General features: G+C 46.2%; 1 protein-coding gene across 1 annotated transcript in view; it reads right to left on the bottom strand.

Moving 5' to 3' along the window:
- Positions 1-1027: 1027 nt before the first annotated feature.
- Positions 1028-21904, bottom strand: part of KIF14 (kinesin family member 14) — a gene marked incomplete at both ends in the record, with an annotated part of 47652 nt that continues 26775 nt past the window's right edge. Inside the window, 11 exons of the mRNA XM_082673643.1 lie at positions 1028-1410; positions 1773-1911; positions 2496-2570; positions 6158-6280; positions 6883-7041; positions 9594-9775; positions 9943-10167; positions 12976-13070; positions 16833-16933; positions 19830-19959; positions 20484-20577. Coding sequence (XP_082529769.1) covers positions 1028-1410; positions 1773-1911; positions 2496-2570; positions 6158-6280; positions 6883-7041; positions 9594-9775; positions 9943-10167; positions 12976-13070; positions 16833-16933; positions 19830-19959; positions 20484-20577 — 1706 coding nt within the window. The remainder of the gene's footprint in view (positions 1411-1772; positions 1912-2495; positions 2571-6157; positions 6281-6882; positions 7042-9593; positions 9776-9942; positions 10168-12975; positions 13071-16832; positions 16934-19829; positions 19960-20483; positions 20578-21904) is intronic.

Genomic DNA, 21904 nt, shown 5'->3' with positions numbered 1-21904 from the left:
CAGAACAAGCTCTGCCCAATGAGAAAAGCATCACACTCAGCCCTGGCACCGACAGCTGGCTCCCAGCAGCCGTGCCGAGCACGCAGTGTGTCTGCGAGGGAAAGACCTGGTCGGTTAAAATAATTCTTCTCCAGGAAATGCTTGACATCACCCAAGCAAGGTCACTGTGTATCTCTTCATTTTACATACATTTCTGCCGTCAGAAATGTCAAACTATTTCCTCAGTGGAAGACGCCTGAAGTACAATGTCATCTTTATTACCTGACTGTAGATAAAGCTGTGAGACATAGTGAGGCCCTTTAATCGTCATCAAATCACATACAAGCTCTCATTGCTCGCTTATCAAACAAGGATTATCAAGGAACGACCCAGCCTCTGGCCTCCCAACCTCATCTAACCGTCAAGTGTGCTTCTGGCAGTGTTTAACTGGTTGTAAATGATACTCGCACAGCCCCTAATATGACCCCCAACGGATAACGAAGTAAACTAGTACGCCAGCAAGCCGCACTGTTAATGTAAACTATACCATACTTAGGAAGCTCCTTACAATTTGGAAAGAAACAGGAAACTGTGTCCTGAACACGCTACTCAGAACAGCAGCCAGCTAACCCTTCAAGAAAAGAGCTTTCGATTTACCGGGGCAAGTTAAGCTGCTCTGGTTAGACCTGTTTTAGCAGTTTCACCATAAAACTCATCGTTGCTATTTGCAGGGGAGCGCAGATACAGGCACAAAAGTTTCCACTCACAATCACCACAAAAACCCTTTACCGACAGGCTAGCGAGCCAACCAGAGACTGCACGTCAGCGTCAAAGATGAACACTTACAATTCAAGGCGACGGAAAACCAGAGGAAGGGCTGCTCACTTGGCTTTGAACTCCTGATTCCATCCTATTGCCACAAAGTTCCAACATAGTAAATACCTGTTTTAAACCGTCTGCTGGGAAACCTCTGGGTGCACACACAGGCATCTGAAATCAGGATCCACTGCGTTTATATGTCCACACCCAACAGGAGGCCACCCACAGACTAGATGTCTGTGAAGTGGTCACTCTGCTCTCCGGCGGTGGGAGACCCCCGACCAGCGCCCTCCTGGGTGGGCAGCGCGCCCTGCTCTGAGCCCCCCGGGGCCGGGCCCGGGAGCTCATACACCCGCTTGGGTACACCTCGGGTCCTCCGGGGGCCGGGCCTGTCTGGCTCAGGCTGCTCTCGTCCTGCTGCTGTGGGATCCCCATCACAAGCTTCCCAGGGTCCCAACAAACCAGGTCTTTCTTCAAATCCAAAACCCAAGAGGAGTGAGGTAGCTCGAGATTCCAGCTCCCTGTGGCGGGCTCGGTCGCCGTGGAGACCCCTGGCCGAGCTGCAGAGACTCTGGACACAGTCCTGGAGGAGTGCTACGTGGCCGCGGTGCCCTGTGCAAGGAGAAGGGAAAGGCCGTCACCCTTGGCGTTCCTCACCAGGTAGTGAGCGCTGTGATGGACTCAAGACGCCCTTTAAGCCAAAGTGACCTCTCAAGGCAATTTGAAACCACTTAAGATTATTCAGTTTATCTGCTAAATAAGCAACCTGCCTCTTAGGATCTAGTCATTGAGGCAGAGGAACTTACAGATGCTAAGTGGGAATTCAATCCCACAAGTTCCTACAGGTAATTAATGTCAGTGAAGGAGCATTGAGCAGGCCCCAGTGAATGAACCAGACTAGAAACGAGAAGATGTCTGAGATTCCTCAAACTGTCAAATTCTGATTAACCATAAATTCCATTTGCAGTATATACCTCTCAGCGCAGAAATAATAATTTGAATAGTTTGCTCTAAGCAATGTTCTAACTTCAAGAATTCTGGGGCAAAATTAAGCATCTTCTTCAAATCTTGGTATCCAGAATTTTCTTCTTGTACTTGAGTTCTGAAGCTTTTCTGTGTAAATAAAGTTCATAGTTTAAAACAGCAGTACCTACCATTTATTATCCAACATCATAAAAGATAAACTTATTTAATTTTTAAGGGTTCAACTTTATATCTCCCGTTTATTTTATTTAAACAAACACTTTCAAGCCACAGAAATTTCTCTCCTTTGTAACACACTGATTATATACTTAGCTTATAATACTTTTCTATTTACCTGTGACATGAGAATAAAATAATTTATCTAATTTGCCTGTATTTTAAAATCTTTGAGCATACTGATTGTTAAACACAATTTTTTAGCCTCTGCTGACTATTCAAGCAGAAGCTGACCGTTACTAAACCAGCAGCAGGAAGAAACAGATAAAATACATGACTACTACTCAATCTCTGCACACTATTTTATCCATCGCTAAACCTAGTAAGCTAGGACGCCAAGAGGAAGAAGCTTGAGAGCTATTGTACCTGCTTCTACTAAACGTGCACAGAGGAGTCACTGGCTAAAGACAGAAACTGAAATAAACACATCCACGCTGGAACCAAATGAAGTACACTAAACAAAATTAACCCTAAAAACAATTTAATGCTTTTCTTACTGTTTTCCACTCAGCAAAGAGGCTTTCAAGGGATTCAATCAATCCTACGGCATTAGCTTTCATCTGCTCGGTAACCTACAGAGAAAGTTAAAATATTCTGTTATACAAATAACTATTTAGAAGTATAAAAACCCTGGAACTCCACGGGATCTGCCAGGGAAAAGAGTTCTCGTCTAGTAGTCACGAGACTGGAGTGTCTGAATCACACGAGTGGAATTTCTTTCTAAAGAAATCACACACAGATTCTACACTAAATGTGGATACCCTCTGATGTTTGCTGTAGTAACAGCATTTGCCTACTTAAATATTTATAGAAAAGAAATTTCCAAAACCTCCTTTGGAAGGGGGTGAGATAACTAACGTGTCCAGAAAAAGATCACACCCTCAGAACTTTACATGCAGTCACCAGTCCCCCGAGATAAACCGACAGAGACACTGTATTGGTTCCAGGTGTACAGCATGATTCAATACCTGTATGTACTGTAAAATGATCACCGCAAGTCTAGTTAATATCTGTCGCCTCACAGTTACACGATTTTGTTTCTTGAGAACTTTCAGGATCTGTTCTCTCAGCAGCGCTCAAACATAAACCACAGTACTGTCAACCACCACCGTGCACGTCACACCCCCGGGACTCGTTTATCTTACAGCTGCAAGTCTGCACCCCCTGCCCGCCGGCCCACTCTCCCCCCGCTCCACCCACCTGTTTCAGTGAGCTTGGGTTTTCTAGATTCTACACACACATGAGCTCACACAGCACGTATCTTTGTCTGAGCCAGTTCACTTTCACGTGCTTTACCACTTGATGCTCAGTTGATTCTCCACCAGGGCCCCGTGCTGCAGACGTGCCTGTCCTCACTTTACGACATGGAACCAGACCCCGAGGCCTAGGTCAGAACCCGGGTGGGACCCCTCCCCACCCCCCATTCTAAGCTGTGGCTTGTGCTGCTTGGTTGTGTCCCGCAGCACTTCTGCCACACGAGCTGCTGAAGCATGTAACTGGCTTTTCCCACAGAGCCCTTCCCCGGGTCTAACTCAAATTTCCTCTCTGTGGTAAAAAAAAAAAAAAAGAGCACCCAAATTCTGTTTTTTCCCTCTAGACTCCAGCTTGAAAATACAACTCCAATGCCTTATGTCTGAGCCGATTTTGTATTTCTTCAGATATTTGTTCTCCTTCTGTGGGTTCTTACGAGTTTAACTTTTAAGAATACGATAAACTAAACCCCCGCCGTGAGCACACTGCTGTGGCCTTCTGCAGAGAGGAAAGGAGAGGATGGGGTGGGAGCAGAGGTCCACATGGAAATGCAGATCCCGTCAATTCTGTGACGAGGGGCCTGACCCTTTAGCCGTTTACTTCCTCAAAACAAGACCAGCGTCCCCATCAACAGACGAATGGATACAGAAGATGTGGTACATATATACAATGGAATATTACTCAGCCATAAAAAGGAACGAATTTGGGTCATTTGTTGAGATGTGGACGGACCTAAAGACTGTCATACAGAGTGAAGTCAGTCAGAAAGAGAAAAACAAAGATCGTATATTAACGCATATATGTGACATCTAGAAAAATGGTACAGATGAACCGGTTTGCAGGGCAGAAATTGAGACACAGATGTGGAGAGCAAACGTATGGACACCAAGCGGGGGAAGCCACAGCGGGGGCGGGGGTGGGGGTGGGATCAATTGGGCGATTGGGATTGACATGTAGACACTGATGTGTATAAAACCAATGACTAATAAGAACCTGCTGTATACAAAAATCAATAAAATACAATTCAAAAAAAAGACCAGCGCCAACACCTGCACCTGCTTCAGCACCCGCTAAACGCACCCACACGCACTATCCCACCTGCACTGTTCATTAACTTACTCTGCACCCTTCTGCACTCCTTGCCAGTGGAAATTCCACTTTGCAAACAGCGATAAGTAAAGTGTTAGTGATGAATGTCACCGCCACTGCTGCAGGGCACAGCCAGGCTCCGGCGTCAGCTGCGCTGGCGGAGCGCCCTGCCTGCAGAGCCGCATCAAGGAACCCAAATCTGCCTCGTGTCCCCTGGACACAATTAGACCCACAGACCTTGAGGCAGTGACAATGTGAGCTCCTTTGGAATGTGTTTATTTTAAAAACAAAACAAGACACAAAGTGAGACAGGAAAGTGCAAGCAGAGTGTCTACGGTTAGGATTTCCTGCACGCTGTTCTTAATCTCGTAGGATGCTCAGAGCAGCTTAGGAAGTGAGCATGGCCCGTCCTCACCTTGTAAATGGTACAGCCGAGGCTCAGGCGGCTGCTCAAGGCTACCCGGGACCTGGGGAAGCAACTCAGCGTCTCCCAGCTCTGAGCTGCCCTGGGCAGAGGTAAAGCCCCATCATCTGACGGAAGGACGGGGAGCCCCTCTGGCTCACGTGAGAAGCTTCCCCTCAGCTAAGGGAGCTAGAAATACACCAACGCAAAGGTTTCCCTAAGAGGAAGAAAGAACTCTCACTTTCCCCGCCTTCCTGTAAGCAACGCCCCAGAGGGGCGGGAACCGACAGCCCTCCACGCACCTGCCTTCCCCAGATCACCACCACGTACGTAAATCTTCACCCACGCGGGTGACCTCAGGAACCCGAGTGTCCCCGGGGAGCTCCTTCAGACGTGGTTCTAACAACAGGTGTTACAACAAGACTCTAGAACAGACCAACCTGAAATCCACCGTCACAAGGTTTGAACTTCTACCTTCCGAATCCCCGACTCACTAATACAAACTCTCAACAGAGAAGACCGGTGTGTGATCAGTGACTTCCACGTGGCAGGCTGACTTTGGGAGTCAAGCAGGTAGAACGTAAGACCCCGACTCAGGGAGACTAGGTGCCCCCGCTCAGTGAAGCCACGGAACCGGCAGTAACCACCGCCCCCCGCAAGGTGGTGAGTGAGGGTCACCTCTACTCCGTGTAAACACCTGGTCCAGTACCTGCTACCAGGAGTCACTTTATAAGTAAACGGCTCACAACCTGTGCCACGGGTGTTATCACACATGACAGGTGAAGAAACAGGCTCAGAACACTGAGCGACTCGGTAAACAACTGCTGGAAGGTGACGGAGCCGGGTCACACACACAGGTCCTCCAATGGCAAGATCCAGCCGGTCCCCACAGCCCCCCTGTGAGCCAGCACTGGCTTTGTACTGTGACATGAATTAGCGGGAGGAGGTGGGGACAGGCCTGTCCCAGGAGGCCACCCACATCTCCTTTGGTCCTATATCTTGATACGAGACAACTGATGTGAACTCCCCTTGTTCAAGACAGTGGATCGATAAATGGTAGTTTCCATTCTCAAGTGGAAGAGCAGAATCCTGAACAAAGACGAGGAAGAAAAAGAGAAGCGGAAAGTGGCCACTAGGGGTCGCTGACACACTCTGTCCGCTCAGTTTATCCCCAGGCAGCCCTGGCAGGACCGGCAAAGCACGAACCACAAAAGGGGCTGCAGTGACTCAGGTGTAACCTGGGAAATGTCACCATGAGTGATGACGTCAACAGCCTTTTCAGTAAAAAACAATCCAACACAAGCTAAAATACACAGATTTATAAAAACCTCAGTCACTGACTGAGTTAAACTATGTTTAAAAACCAGCTTTACATACCGGCTGGTACTATACAGGACATCGCCTTGTTCGTCTTACCTCATCTCGGGGACTCTGCCTTCGGAGTGCACGCTCCAGCTCTTTTGCTTTTTCTAGTCCAGAATCTAGGAGACTCTCCATTCCCAAGCCTACACCATCACAAATAGCACCCATGAAATCATCCTAGGAAAAGTTTTTAAGCGTTAACTGGCAAATTCAAGTTCTACATTCTTTTTAAATTACCAAATAATTAAGTTACATTTTCTGCTTATTTTAGGACTGTAATACATTCTAAGTTGATTAATTCAACAAAAGCTAGAATAAGAACTAACGGTGCATAAGGAAAAAAAATTAGCCAGTCTGTAATTTTGTATCCCACATATTATATGTTAAAGAATGTTCATCCTCTTAGGACACCGCGTTGCGAGAACGTTTTAATACAATATTATGTTTTCAGTAGCATGAGTAATTAAAGCAAGCAAATACACATCTTCTAGAATGACATGCAAACGTAATTACATTCTTCACATGTTGGCCGGCTGAGCACCCACCCTCCAGGGCACATGGCAGACCTTCAAGCCAAAGATCTGGAAGGCACGGCGAGGACCCCAGATCATCAGGTACATTTAACCACTTAGACTGGGACAGCTTTCAATCTCCTGCTAAACTAGTAAAGGATGTGCCGCTTTGAAAAACAAACACTCATCCTGCTTAGCGACACCACTATCAGAAGCCCCTACTGTTCCCTGAGATGAAGGCTTCCACCACGAACGCTGCCGAGTTACCTGGAGGCCGGCAGCCCCGCAGTCGCTGCTCTCCAGGGAGCGCAGCTGGTCCCCGCTGAGAGCTGCTAACTGCCCCGCGTACTTGACGGCTTGGTGTACGATCTGGATCACTTGCTTCTGAGCCTCTTTCACCATTGATGAAATATCTGAAGAGCATCCCTGTGAGATAAAAATGGACCAGGGTATCGGATACGTGAGATTACCAGGGGAGGTAAGAACAAGACCAGTGTGAAGAAAATGGATTCTGCATTCATCGATACGGTGACCGTGTTTCATCAAAGTCCGATCGGGACCAGACAACGTGTGATCCCATAGCTTCTGATGGTGATGACACGACTAGGACACAGGCTGCCCTCAGAGAGCTTCTGCACTAACAGGAGACGGAAGGGTAGCAGGCAGCAGCCAGACGTGAGACGGCGGCCGAGCGCTCCCTGTGCCGGGGCCGTCTGATGGATGGGTAACCAGGACGCTTCCTACTATGGGGGGTGGGGAGGGGAAGGGAAAAGGGAGGGAAGACCTGAAACCCTGCAGATGAAAGGCTCCCCCACATCTCCCAGAGGAGCGGGGAGGGCGGCTGAGGCACCCCTCCCGGGTCTGCCTCCTGGAAAATGCTGCCTGTATCACTGCAAGGTAAGGATGCTCAGGCTACACTTCAGCAGAGCCTAGTTCCTAAATCCAGTTTTGCCGGCTGAACTTCAGCGTCTCCTGAGCTCAGCTGACCTCCCCCTCCAGGTCACCCGTCCTCTCCGCCCTGATTCCTTATGGAAAGCATTTCTCACAGGGCAACAGGCCACAGCCCTAAGTTATGGTCAAAGTGCTTTTCCTCGAGACGGAAGAGACGGGAGAACGCTCCACCCCAGGTCCCCTGCGGTCCTTTCTTGTAACACCAGCCAACTAACTGGCCGTCCCAGCAGCCTCGCCAGGTTGGCACTGCCACTTCACTTTCTAGGTGGGCAACGGGAGACTCACAAAGTCTGTGCAAGGACACACGCACACCTAATCCAGCCCCGGTTCACACACTGGACTTCCAAACGCCCGCGGCGGGTTGGGTTGGGTTTTCCCTATCCTGCACCGCCTCCAGGATCTGAGGCTGACCGAGTCACCCAGCCCTCCCGTGACCACGCGGCTGGAGCCCAGGCGGCTGGGGGTGACCCTGCGGCCCGCGCTCTCAGGGCCTGCGCTGTCCGAGCCCTCCTGCCTCTGTCCCCCGTCCTCACCGGTCTGCGGCCCACCCTCCTTGTGACGGTCACTCTGTTTCCTCGTGACCTATATCCAAAATGACCCTTCGTCCAATGTCAGTTTATAATTAATTCAATAACAAGGACCCAACCGAGCATCGATCACAAAATGAGCCCTCGTGAGAAAGGACACCACATTCCATCCACCTGCCGGGAGCTCACTGCCCACACCGACACAGTGCATTAAACGGCACAACGGGTAACGTACAGGGTTATTATCAGAGGACCTAACAGGAGGGATGTGTGGCCAGGTCTCGGGGAGCCCCACAAAGACCTCCTAGGGGAGAATAATGGACAATGGAAACCACACGTCTAGTTTCAACACTGGACCCGTAAGTTCAGTCAGAAAGAGAGCCTCCCAGGAGGCATCTGCCGCCAACTGAGCATCCACTAGAGCAGAAGGGCCGGGAAGCCTTGGGAGGCTCTACAGGGTCTGTCCAAGCATCTAGAACATTCGCTACAAAGCCTGTCCCTCTGGGTTTCTGCCTTGGCCCCTCGTACGTGCGGAGCCTCTCAGAGGAGGTGCGGGCATCAGCAGACGCGGGGTCTCTCCAGCACCAGCCCCCATGTCCCTCTCCTCCAGTCTGCCCTGGTCACACGGCTGCCAGAGTAAAAATGCACTTCCCAGGGACACCTGCAGCTACGTGTGGTCACGTGAGGAGGTTCTGGCCAAAGATACGTAAATAGGAATGTCATGTGGCCATTTCCAGAAACCTCCTTAGAAGAAGGCCCCTTCTTCCATCCCGTGCACTGACCTTCCCTGGAGCCCTGGACGCGGTACACACAGAGCCTGGGGCCACGCTCGGGGCCCAGCCGAGAGCTGCACGGAAGGAACCGGGGTCCCGAGGCAGCCGCCAAGCCCGCCTCCAGATTTTATGAGAGGAAGGAAGCTTCCACCTTACCTCTTCCTACAGCCAAGCCTCATCTTATCTGACTTAAGGTAAACAGGGAAACAAGATTACTTTCCTTGCCCCTGTGCCAGCAGGCTTGTGACTAACTCACCCCGCACTGAAGCCCCACCCGTAACCAGAGCAAGACCCCGAACCCCTTCCCGGCAGCCCCTGCAGAAGGCAGTACGGCCCGGGGTGGGGGTGGGGGGGGCGGAGGTAGGAGCACACGCTGGGTCCACGGCGACCTGGGCCCAAGTCTATGACCTACTATTTGTGAACAGTCGACACACCCTCCCGGCCTCCACTTCCTCACTGATAAAGGGTGACAACACCAGTGCCCACGTCCGGGGCTGCGGTGAGGACTGAAGGAGTTAACATTTGTAGTGCGCGGGGCGCAGAAAGCCCTGGGAAGTCTCGCTGCCATCAATCAATCATCCAACATCCACAGTCTTGGGATTTCAACACAGAAAGCGCTTCTGAAAATCCTAAGGGTCGCATTTTGGGCAAGATGCGAACAGGAGAGCGTCGATAAACACTTGCTGAACAGATGAGTTCTCCTAGCGATAAGCCGAGATCACTTTACCTGCAGAAACAACTGTAAGCAGCCTCCCAGCTTCCTCACTTCCCGTCTCAGCTCGGCCGGCGAAGCCCCCGTGCCGGGCCTGGGGGGGACGCCGCTCAGCCAGTGTCTCGTCAGCACCACGAGCCGCTCGAAGGCGCTCGCCACCTGCACAGCGAGCGACTGGTTTGCTCGATCGGAGAACACTTCGGAAGAAGAAGAAAACTGATAAGTGACCCCCAAGTACGAGAGCTCACGTCTGATCTGCATGAAGACACTGTAACGCCGGGCACCGCATGACAGAGGTGACAGAGCCACGCACAACGGAGCAGGGAACCGCGGTGCTCATGAGCGGGCGGCAGGGGCTGCTCACCGTTACTCTGACTGTCTTCGTCCTGTTCTTCATGAGCTCTGGACACGGCGAGTATCCCGTCGTGGATTTTAAGGAAATTACTAATCAAGTTGTCCGCGACAGTGTCTTCTTCATCGTCACTCTGTCCAAGAAGCTCTAACGACGAGCCAATCAATTCCTTGCAAACTCCGGGAAGAAAGGATTCTGCTGAATCTCGGTACACGGGGCTTGATTTCCCCGCTAAGCCTGTGTCGACAGAAAACAGCCACCTCAAGCCTCGTTTCCAGGGACGATACTTGCAAACAAACCCATCAGTGCAAGCGGCCACAGAACACTGGCCACACATTCCAAGTAGGCTATTCCTACTCCAGGACACCTTACTTCCATACACCAAGCGGAAAACACAATTCCACAGAAGAATCAATCAACCTCTCAACAGCATCCATCCATAGCTTAGCGGCTACAGACACAGATGACAGGGAATCCAAACATCCCACGTCACCACTGGCTTAACCTCCTTATTTACTTTTTGGTAACACCTAAGGAACTGTGAGTTGGTGAAAACAATGGCAGTTGCATAAAATAATATAAACACATTAAATATAAGTAAAATAAGCTTAATTAATTTATAAGCTGGAAAAGCAGGCAGTAATAGAGCAAACGACGTTAGAAGGGAGACCTCTCGGCAGCTCTTCCTGTAACAGCCCTGCTCTAGGTACCCTACAACCAAAAGAGGTGCAAGCCAAACAGCTGTCTACAGTTAATCTATCACATCTTGGGGAGACAGACTCTCAGCATAATTTTCGAAGCACCGTCCAAACCAGAGGTAAACGGAAAAACTTTAAGAGCTCATTTGGCGCCTCTGGAAATAACTTTATCCCGGAATGCTAACACGTGAGTAGGGTTCTCATTTAATATGTACGATTAGTTTTCTGCTCTACTCCATAAGCCATTAGAAACAGCAAACTAAAACGCAGAGTGCAATAAAGGCACCAGGTGGGGACTACTAAGAGTCGAGAGCCGAGACAGGAGCTGGATTTGGGAAGAGAAAACAGCTGCCAGCCCAAAGCTCTGTCACTACAGGGTGACGACGACAGCGACGCTCCTCCCGTCACCACGGACAGTTAACCACGTAACGCCTGCTTAGTGAGATACCGGTGTGAATGCATCCCCAAATCCAGCATCAGCGTGTCAGAAAGACTTGTAAAAATCTAGTTTCGAAATACGGCCCCTAAGGTGAGAGGTGCGGACACTGGCTCGACTTTCCGAAGCTGGCAGGCCTGTCCTCCCACACCTCGCAGCCCCCGGGCAGGTTCGCACTAAATGCACACGTGGGTTTCCAGCTCCCTCTCTGAAAACTGCAAACAAGCAAAGACCTCTTATATGTCTGACTTCCCCTTGTACCTTAACCTTTAAAAAGGGCCCTTAAAAAATGACCCTTGAACACCTGAAGCTAACACAATGATGTAAATCAACTATACTTCGATTAAAAAAAACAAAAACGACCCTCAAAACAGGTTTAGTTATCTGGAAAAGGTACCTTTGTAAAACATCTTACTCTCAAATAATACTGAATAAATAAGTTGCTACCACAGATACAGAAACTTTTATTTTGCTGGTAAACATAAAGTCTATATTAAACAAGTAGTAGGATAATAATTATCTTCCTAAAAGATAATTTTATGATTAAAAAAAAAAGAAACCCCAGTGTCTTTATTTTATTTATTTATTTATTTATTTTTTTTGCGGTACGCGGGCCTCTCACTGTCGTGGCCTCTCCCGTTGCCGAGCACAGGGTCCGGACGCGCAGGCTCAGTGGCCGTAGCTCACGGGACCAGCCGCTCCGCGGCACGTGGGATCTTCCCCGACCGGGGCACGAGCCCGTGTCCCCTGCATCTGCAGGCGGACTCTCAACCACTGCGCCACCAGGGAAGCCCCCCAGTGTCTTTATTTTAAAGGCAAAGACGAGACACAGTTTCCTTCATGGCTACTCATATTCCACTGACACCTTTATCGAAATAGACTACTACATTACGGAGTAATTTTAAAACTCCATTTACTCAGGCACAAGTGACATTCTGTAAAGTGTAAGCTGTGCACATCTTAAGTGTGCAGCTTGTCTTTACACACGTGTACCCCGCGCAACCCCCGCTCAGATCGGCACGTGCAACACGCCCATCGCCGCTTTCCAGCAGGCTCCCTCGTGACCCACCATTCTACCTGAAGTACTCGGCTTCTGTCACGATAGATTAGTTTTGCCTATTTTTGAACTTCCTATAAATAGAATCATATGGAATGTACTCGTTATCATCTAGTTTCTTTCACTCAACCTCATGTTTTGGGGTTCATCTGGGTTGTTGTACGAATCAGTGGTTCTTTTCTATTGCTGTGCAGTAGTCTGCTGTTACCAGGCAGTAATTTTAATTATTACAGGTACTTACACATATAAATTACAGTGTATCCCCTCTTCTTATGAAAATTAACATAGTCAATATTGGCATGAAATAATTATTCAGTGGAATAATTCCTATAACTTTTTCTTTTAAACTTTTAAAAATTAAAGCAGCTTTAGACAAATCATGCATATTATATAAACTTCAGAAGAAAACGAAGGATATGCTGTGAAAGGACGTCTTCCCTCCTGTCCCGTCCCCTCCCCCAAGTGCCTGGACAAACCAGCGCTTCCAGGGAGCGCATATTCATTCATAAGCATGTTTGCATACATCTTTCTTCTCCTCCTCACACACACGATATCCTGTCATACATAATTTCTACACTTTGCCTTTTTTTCACTTAGAAGAAAACAACATCCTCATACATTTTTGAACAAACACACGTCTTCCACCTTTGAACTAGTCACTCAACTAAAGGCTTGGAATACATCACAGAGCACAGTTTCAGAAGTGGGAGGGGTCTCCGGTCCACCCTGTTTACAGAGGAGATGGAAGCTTCCGGGAGATGAAATGATTTGCACAAGAACCGGAAACAGGACAGTGGCAGAGACAAGACTTGGAGCTATTCCCAGTAAACAACAAAGTCTGCAGAGAAAAGTACCTGATGAGCGTGAAGAGTGCAAATCCTGGGCCGCGGGGGCCGCCACGCCGTGCAGGCAGCTGGAGATCCGCCTGTTCTTCATCAGGGTCCTGCTCCTGGAAAAGCAGGAACCGTAAGGCTGCCAGCGACACTCCACGTGGGAGAGCGCGAAGGACACAGTCTCACATTCTCCGAGGAGAATGGACATCCACGAGAATGTTTTCCACGGAAACACTTTCATCAAGGGTTAAATTAATTTGGTTTATCGAACAGGAATTTACTCTTGTCAGGTACCAGTCTAACCCTCTAGTTAATGAACTGAATAGAACAAATGCACAGCTGACCCGTGAGCGAGGCGGGGGTTAGGGGCGCACAGTCAGCCCTCGGCACACGGGGTTCCTCCACACCCGCGGGCTCAGCCAACCCCAATCCGGTCGTGTTTACTACTGAAAACTGTGCTGTTCGAGGGTCAGCTGTGCTACTATTCACAGGCTCCGGATACTGTGGTTGAGACACAGCAAACAGGGCTTCTGGGCTCACGGAGCTTACGGTCCACAGGAAGTCAGGAGGGCACGGAGGGCTGCGGAGGCGCTCGGATGGAAGGACTCGGCCCCAGAGCCGGGAGGGCCCCCGGAGCGAGCCTGGGGCCGACCTCGGATGCCAGCTAAGGGAGCGTGGATTGATCCTGAGCAAGTTATCCTGGGAAGGGTTTTAAGCAGGGAAATGATCCAGGTCAATAAATTCAAGTGAATATTTGCTGCACAGGGCGAAGAGCACAGCACCGGGAAGCGCAGCAGCGGCACAAGGCAGGAGGCGACCCCAAGATTCGACCTTCAGGGCTCTTCCTGCTGCCTCTCCCCTCAGCCGAGGGTAAAAACACTCACGTCTCCCCCTGGGGTGTGACGGAAGGAGCGCCTGCTTCCGTATCACCACCCATGGACCAACTTTCCAAAGCCCAGCTCCAGCCCCTAGACATCAGGCTGTGGCCCCAGACCTCAGTCCAGCGGGACCTTTGAAGTCTTCTCCTTAACAGGACCCTCTCTACTAGTGGCCGCTCACAGAAAAACGCTACTTGTTGAAAAGATGGTTAAACAAAGCATTCTATCTGTAGTCGCCTAAATGTTTCAAATATAAAATCTCCCCATGAATTCCTACGGGAGAAACACAGAATTATGACTGACAACAGGGAGAGAAAATATCAATTCTCACAGGTTACAGTTTTTTTTACTTAGTAGCGAAAGAAAAGCGTACATTATCCCATTAAGTCTGAACTAGGAAAACTTATTCTTTCAACACTACTGTAGTTAAACAATGTTTAAACTCAAATTAAAAAATGCTTGTCACATTCCTTTCAAAGAATTTTTACTTAACATTGGGGGAAATTTTACTTTTAACTGTCAACAGCACATATCAAAATTTATATGCCACCAAACCGGTCTATTTCACCGCAGAACAAGCACATCATTGCCTAGAAGCTCCATAATTAAGAGTCCATTACCTTCAGGCATTCTCAGAGTCTGCAATTCTGTCATGAACATTCTTACAAGGCTGAAACTTCATACACAAGGCTCCTGACCAAGAGCAATCCATGTTTTTAAAAAAATGATACTTTTAAGTTATAGAAGTTTTCAAAAACATCTCTGCCAAATGAAAACACCTGATTTCGAAATCTTAGAAAATGTTGCTTTGATTTTTCAGTGACAATTTAAGTTTCTGTTGATTCCCTAATTATTCCCTTATCATTAAGTCAGCGGGACTTAAGATGTAAATTACTAACCTTCAATAGGATAAAACTTTAATGTTAATTCTTAATGCTCGTATTTGATCCACACGTCTAAGTACACAAAACTTATACCTGTTTATAATAAAACAGTAAGAAATCAGTAATTTTTAAATCTAAAGGAATTTATAAACCACACTCTCAAGAATCTGTAGGTCTGGGTTGAATTCTGGGAGGCTTATGCCACCCACTCTGGGCTGGTGTAAGTGTCCCAGGCCCCATCGGCCCAATTCCACTCCAGGACGGGTTAGCTCATTTCAGTGCCAGAGCCCACCTCGGTTTTGAAGTCCTCGGGACAAATCACCTGAAGACATCACTTGTCTTTTCACTGGAATTGGATCAGAAATCATATCCTCTCTGTATCCCAAGGTTATTCAATACACATTAGGTGCCTGAGAGCAAGAACTGCCATTTACAGAACAGCCACGGACAAGGTTGGATCTAAACCCTCCCAGCAACACCGCATCATCCGCGTCATCGGTCCCGTGTCAGAGACCACGGTGGTCACCGGAGAAGCAGCTGCTCCTCACGGATGACCCTGTCCTGTCTCCAGCTCACAGATGAGAAAACTGAAGCCTCGAGACGTCCTGCCCTGGGCCCCCAGCCACGTGCGGCCAGGACGAGGACTCAGGTCTCGGTGGGACCCGTGACTCTGCACAGCACGGGCCTGCAGCGGATGCACTCAAGGAGCCCAGAGTCTGTTTAAAGCACACGCTCTGTGTTTCCTTCAGCCTGAGATTCGAGCTGCCACGTACCTAACATATAACATGAACGCGACGTCCTGGCTATTTCTTACTCTAGCTTAGCAGCTAGAATGCAGGAAATAAAGCAAAAGTCACAGGTAATTAAGCAGTTCCACCTCTTTGAGGAGAGTTTATGCAAATGAGTTTAAAATAAGCATGGTCAAAACCAAGAGAGGCCTAAAAAGGTTTAGAAACCCAAACGGACTCTGAGCTGCGCTGAAGGCGATGAAATTGAAACTACATTTGACCCGACACTCGCTGTTCTTCCCTCTGCAACAGAGAGGCTGGTGACTCTGGACAAGATCCTTGTCTCTTTAAATCCTTGGTTCCTTCGCCTGTAAAATGGGGGTAAGGACAGCAGCAGTTCTGAGGTGAATGAGACTCTGCTCCGCATGCATTCAGTACACGTTCTATGTATGGCGATGCTTCTGCTGGATGAAACGCCACTGACCTTTACACCCTGAAAATTCCCGAATCCCTTCTACAAAGTCTTAGACCTCAGTGTACACCTGGATGATCCCCAGGAACCTCAAACTCACCGCGTCCAAAAGAGCCTCCCTACCGTCCACCTCAGGGAACCCCACCCTCCCCTAGTCGCTTGGCCAGGACCCGCCTGCAGCCCCGCATCACTGTCACCCCACACCAGCCCCCGAGGCCTGTGATCCTGCCTCACAGATGCCCGTAGACCTACCCTCCTCTGCAGCCCCTGCCCAGCCTCGGGTCAGGTCTTCATCAACTTGCCCCGCCCCAACTTTCCTCCACACCAGGTCTTGGAGGGCAGGGAATATTCTGTACTTATCCCCGTATCCTCAGGACACGGCAGCCAGCAGTCCTGTTCAAAGATCAAACCAAGGGGCTAACCGAGTCCCAGGACGAAGGCGTTCCTACTACAGCGTTCGCCTCTCTGTAACCCAAGCACGGGGGCGTGTGCAGGGGCAGCGTCCTCTGGCGCTGAGTCTTGTATGTTGTAGTTAATAAGCAACATTTGTCACGTACAGAAGTCCCCGTCACCGCGATTTAGCGTTCTGAGGTGCTCATACTAACTTAACGGCATTTCAAACTCGGTAACTTACAATAAAATATCATAGAATATGCCAGGTTTTTGAGAAAGGGTAAAGTAATAAACACTGTTCATCTTCATAGGAAATTAGGTTTATGCCAGTCTAAGTTGCTCTTAAAACTTATATGGTAAAATACTGAGGCTGTTTCTTCATATTCTAACTGAACATAAACGATCTAATGCCCTAAGTGCTGTAATTTGATCAGTGACCTACTGGGTTCCTTCCCAGATATCCACCATGACAACAGATAGTTCTTTTGAGAAGGAGGAAAGCCAGTAACACAAATGTCCTCACCTCCTTCTGGAAAATGAAGACACTGGAACATCTGTGATGTCGGGTTCCCATTCATCTTCAGGGTCGCAAAACACATCTTCACACTTGTTACTACAATGGCTCTAAGAAAATTAAATATATAGTTTCTAGTAATCATGGGTTAAAAATGTTTAGCAACTAAGGGAAAAATGTTTACTTTGTCGCATTTATAAAATTCGCAAAATTACAGATTATCTAGATAATGTTAAAAGTAAAAAAAATCGCATTCCTGATAAAATTTTTTAAAATCACGTGACACTAGGAATTATATTAAAAGAGATCTACTAATAAAAGCAACAGAAATCATTAAATAATTCAGAAATAATAAACGTGATTTAGAAAACATAGAGAAAACAAAAATGATAGCGTCCTCAGGAGAAAAACAGAATAATCTGACAACATCACGGGGACCTGAACAGACACTCCTCCACAGACGACACACAGATGGCCAGCAAACACAGGAAGGACGCTCCACATCGCCGATAATCAGAGAGATGCAAATCAAAGCTACAGTGAGCTGTCACCTCACAGAGCTCAGAATGGCCATCATCAAAAAGTCTACAAACAATAAATGCTGGAGAGGGTGTGGAGAGAAGGGAACACTCTTGCACTGCTGCTGGGAATGTAAATTGATACAGCCACTGTGGAGAACAGTATGGAGGTTCCTTAAAAAACTACAAATAGAACTACCATACGACCCAGCAATCCCACTACTGGGCATATACCCTGAGGAAACCATAATTCAAAAAGCGTCATGTACCACAATGTTCACTGCAGCTCTATTTACAATAGCCAGGACATGGAAGCAACCTAAGTGTCCATCGACAGATGAATGGATAAAGAAGATGTGGCACATGTATACAATGGAATATTACTCACCCAGAAAAAGAAACAAAATTGAGTTATTTGTCGTGAGGTGGATGGACCTAGAGTCTGTCATACAGAGTGAAGTAAGTCAGAAAGAGAAAATACCGTATGCTAACACATATATATGGAATCTTAAAAAAAAAATGGTCATGAAGAACCGAGGGGCAGGACGGGAATAAAGACACAGACCTACTAGGGAATGGACTTGAGGACACGGGGAGGGAGAAGGGTAAACTGGGACAAAGTGAGAAAGTGGCATGGACATATATACACTACCAAATGCAAAATCGATAGCTAGTGGGAAGCAGCCACATAGCACAGGGAGATCAGCTTGGTGCTTTGTGACCACCTAGAGGGGTGGGATAGGGAGGGTGGGAGGGAGGGAGACACAAGAGGGAAGAGATATGGGGATGTATGTATGTGTATAGCTGATTCACTTTGTTATAAAGCAGAAACTAACTCACCATTGTAAAGCAATTATACTCCAGTGAAGATGGTAAAAACAAAGACAAATTTGAATTAGCTTTGACACAAAATATTAATTTAATGAATCAGTATTTTTGGAAATGAATACATTAACCAATAACTATAAAATGCTTAAAGCAATATCTGGTCAATATTAACTGTGGAATAAATTATTATGAATTATTTCTAATAAAAAAGGTTCAATCATTTCCTGGTTGAATATATTGATCATGATAATAATCTATATTTTAACTTAAATATTTAAAGCAATACCAATTGAAGTGCTAGCAAAATAAACATAGAGATTGATTCAAGAATAGTATAACTAAATGGAAAAATAAGTAAAGAATATTGCAACAAACGGTTGAAAGTAGGAATGTAAGGTAACTCACCCACCCATCAGATTTTAATGTATGTGTCAAGGCAAGAATTATCAAATGACCTCAGTACAGTGTTTTGTTTTTTTAATTACACAAGCAATTCACATTCATTGTAGAAAATCTGGAAATTATTAATACATATAAACACAAAGAAAAAAATTTTAACCACTTGCAAACCCATCACTTAGAGGTAAACTGTCAGTGCTTTTGTATGATTCCCTTCAGCCTTTCTGTATTTTCTATTGTGAATACACCTTGCATTCCATTCCTGGAATTAACCCTACTTAATCGTGGTATAAGTATTCTCTAAATACAACCTTGGGTTTGACTTACTAACATTTCTTTCAGGATTTTTATAGCTGTGTTCATATTAAGATTGGTTTGTAATTCTCTTTTGAATCATCTTTTCAGTTTTTGTGGGGTTTGTTTGTTTTGATTGTAATCAGTTATTCTAGCATCGTAACTGTGACACTTTCTAGAATAGTTTAAATGTTAACAGGATTTGTCTGTTTTTTGGAGGTTCAAAAGTGCTTACCCATGAAATTGACTGGGATCAGCATCTTTTTTTTTTTTTTTTTTGCGGTACGCGGGCCTCTCACTGTTGTGGCCTCTCCCGTTGCGGAGCGCAGGCTCCAGACGCGCAGGCTCAACGGCCATGGCTCACGGGCCCAGCCGCTCCGCGGCACGTGGGATCCTCCCGGACCGGGGCACGAACCCGTGTCCCCTGCATCGGGAGACGGACCCTCAACCACTGCGCCACCAGGGAAGCCCAGCAACTTTTTTTTTTTTTTTTCAGGCTAGTTCATTGACAAACTTTTTAATTTATTGCTTGGTTAGTCACCTATTAAATCAACTTTCATAATTTCTCTTTTTCTAGAAAAATCTTAACTTTCTAGAAAATTATTAAACTTATTAGCTTACTTATTAAACTTATTTACATAAAAATGTAATATAATCTTAAAATGCTTGAGATCTTTATTTAAATGCTATGTCCATTCCTAAAATCACATGTTCATCTTTTCAAAGAGCTGAAGCCTGAGTTTATTAATTCTAATTTGTCAATTATTCCTCTTATTTTTAATGATTCCTTCATCTATTCTCCTTTGGTTTAGGTTTATCCTTTTCTAGATTGAGTTAACTAGTTTATTTTCATTTTTCCATTACACAATTCAAGCATTAAGGCTATAATCTGGCAGAATCCTGTAAGTTTTTACATATAATATTTTGATTTCAAAAAGGTTATAGAGATTTTAATAATATTCCAAACCTCGTAAAGTTCTTTCATTGCCGCAAGCTTAGACTCAAACTTTTCCAGACTCCAGACAGTTGAGACCCCTAGTTGCAGGTTACGAACCTGAATACAAGTGTCAGAACTACTTCCTTTATCTGATACATGTCTGAAAGAAAAACCAAAGAAAAAAAATGCTTCTCCTAAAACATACATAACCTAGAGTTTTCCGAATTAGAATGACTCCCATAAAAATTCAGACCACTGATTAAATCTCTCCATAGTTAAGTATTTTTGTTATACTAATAATCATGTCTAGTATATACTATATTAAAATAACTTCTTATATAATAATTTCTTAAAAGTTCTAATATTGTATATTCCTTTTAAAATGTGGAATACTTATAAATTCTCAACTCAAAAGAAAATTAGTGAATTCCTAAAACATCTAAAATTATTCTGTTTATAAAATATACAAGTATGTTCATTGCTGAAAGCCTTTTTCACTCCAGAGTGAGCTCTGAGAGGGGAATCTGGAAGTGCCCCTGGGGATTATGACACCCACTTGCTCCTGGACAGGCATGTAGGACACCATGTCCTTAGAGAAACTAAAACAGAAAAAAAATCACATGAAGCATGAAGCGTGACTAGTTTAAAACAACAAATTACTTTACAAATAAGATAATCACTCACCTGCCAAAAACATAATTCTTTTTTAACTTGTTGCTGATGGTATTGGCTTCCTGAATCATCACGGAGAGTTTCATGGAGCTCCAACTGGGCTGAACTAGCAGAGAGCACACGGAGAAGATTCAGAACACGTATGTGAGCACTAACACGCCACCAGGCACAACACGTCCTGAAAAACAACTGACTTCAGACGAATGGTTTTAACGATACATCACAGAAGGTGAAGGTGACAACTCAGTAACTTTTCTTCAAGCCTCACTGGTGAAATAAAATATGCTTCATACAAAATGAGGTCTTTCACCCGTGGAGGCGTGGAAGAAAACTGAAGTTCACAGAGAGAGGATACGGGTTTTGTAAACAAGGAAATGCCAAAGATGCTGCTTTTCCTTCTAATATTTTTAAAGATTTTTTTTCTAATTTCTTTTTTTCTTAACTTCTAACTTATGTAAAGTATTAGGTAAAGTATACTACAGCCTTAACTTAAATAGAACCACAGTCCTTTTTTAATTTTGCCTGAAATTTTAAAAATAGATAGATAGATAAAGACAGAAACAGAGATATATTAGGACATAAAAACACTTTCAGTACATAATTCCACGTTCCTAATTCAAATTTAAGATTTTGGCATAAACATTTTCTATATTGTTCAAACTTATAACCAGCATTCCATTAAAAACATTTTTTTGGAAGAGTGAAATTCATTGTTCATGTGGATAAAAAAAATCAAGTATTCATTGCATGGTACTGTTTTAGGACCTAAGAGGAATAAAAACATGTATTAATACAATGTTCTTATCTCTCACAACAGATTTAACAGTTTCAAGGTAATTTAAAAACAGAAGTTATGGAAAGTATACGGCACAACTACTAAGTATTCTTGCTAAACCACTGAACCCGGACGACGGGTTCTTTGCAGGGTATGTAGAGGCATAAGCAACAGCCTGGACATACAGTCAGCAAACCCAGAATCTGCGAAACTCTACAGGTAGAGAACCTGGCTTCTTCAATACATGAATTATAAGGGGACAGAGAGAGAGGAAGGAAGAGCCAGCTGACAGATTAAAAGAGACTTAAAAGGCGCATCTAGGGCTTCCCTGGTGGCACAGTGGTTGAGAGGCCGCCTGCCGATGCAGGGGACGCGGGTTCATGCCCCGGTCCGGGAGGATCCCACATGCCGCGGAGCGGCTGGGCCCGTGAGCCGTGGCCGCTGAGCCTGCGCGTCCGGAGCCTGTGCTCCGCGATGGGAGAGGCCGCAGCAGTGAGAGGCCCGCGTACCACAAAAAAAAAAAAAAAAAAAAAGGTACATCTAGCAAACACAGGGTGTGGACGACCACATTTGTATCCTGATTCAAACAAACCGAATGGATTTTATTTTTTATTTTATTTTTTTTTTTTGCGGTACGCGGGCCTCTCACTGTTGTGGC

The sequence above is a fragment of the Grampus griseus genome, assembly GCF_964374135.1.
Source record: "Grampus griseus genome assembly, chromosome: 1".
In the NCBI taxonomy this organism is placed as follows: Eukaryota; Metazoa; Chordata; class Mammalia; order Artiodactyla; family Delphinidae; genus Grampus; species Grampus griseus.
This window is presented reverse-complemented; position numbering and strand designations above follow the sequence as displayed.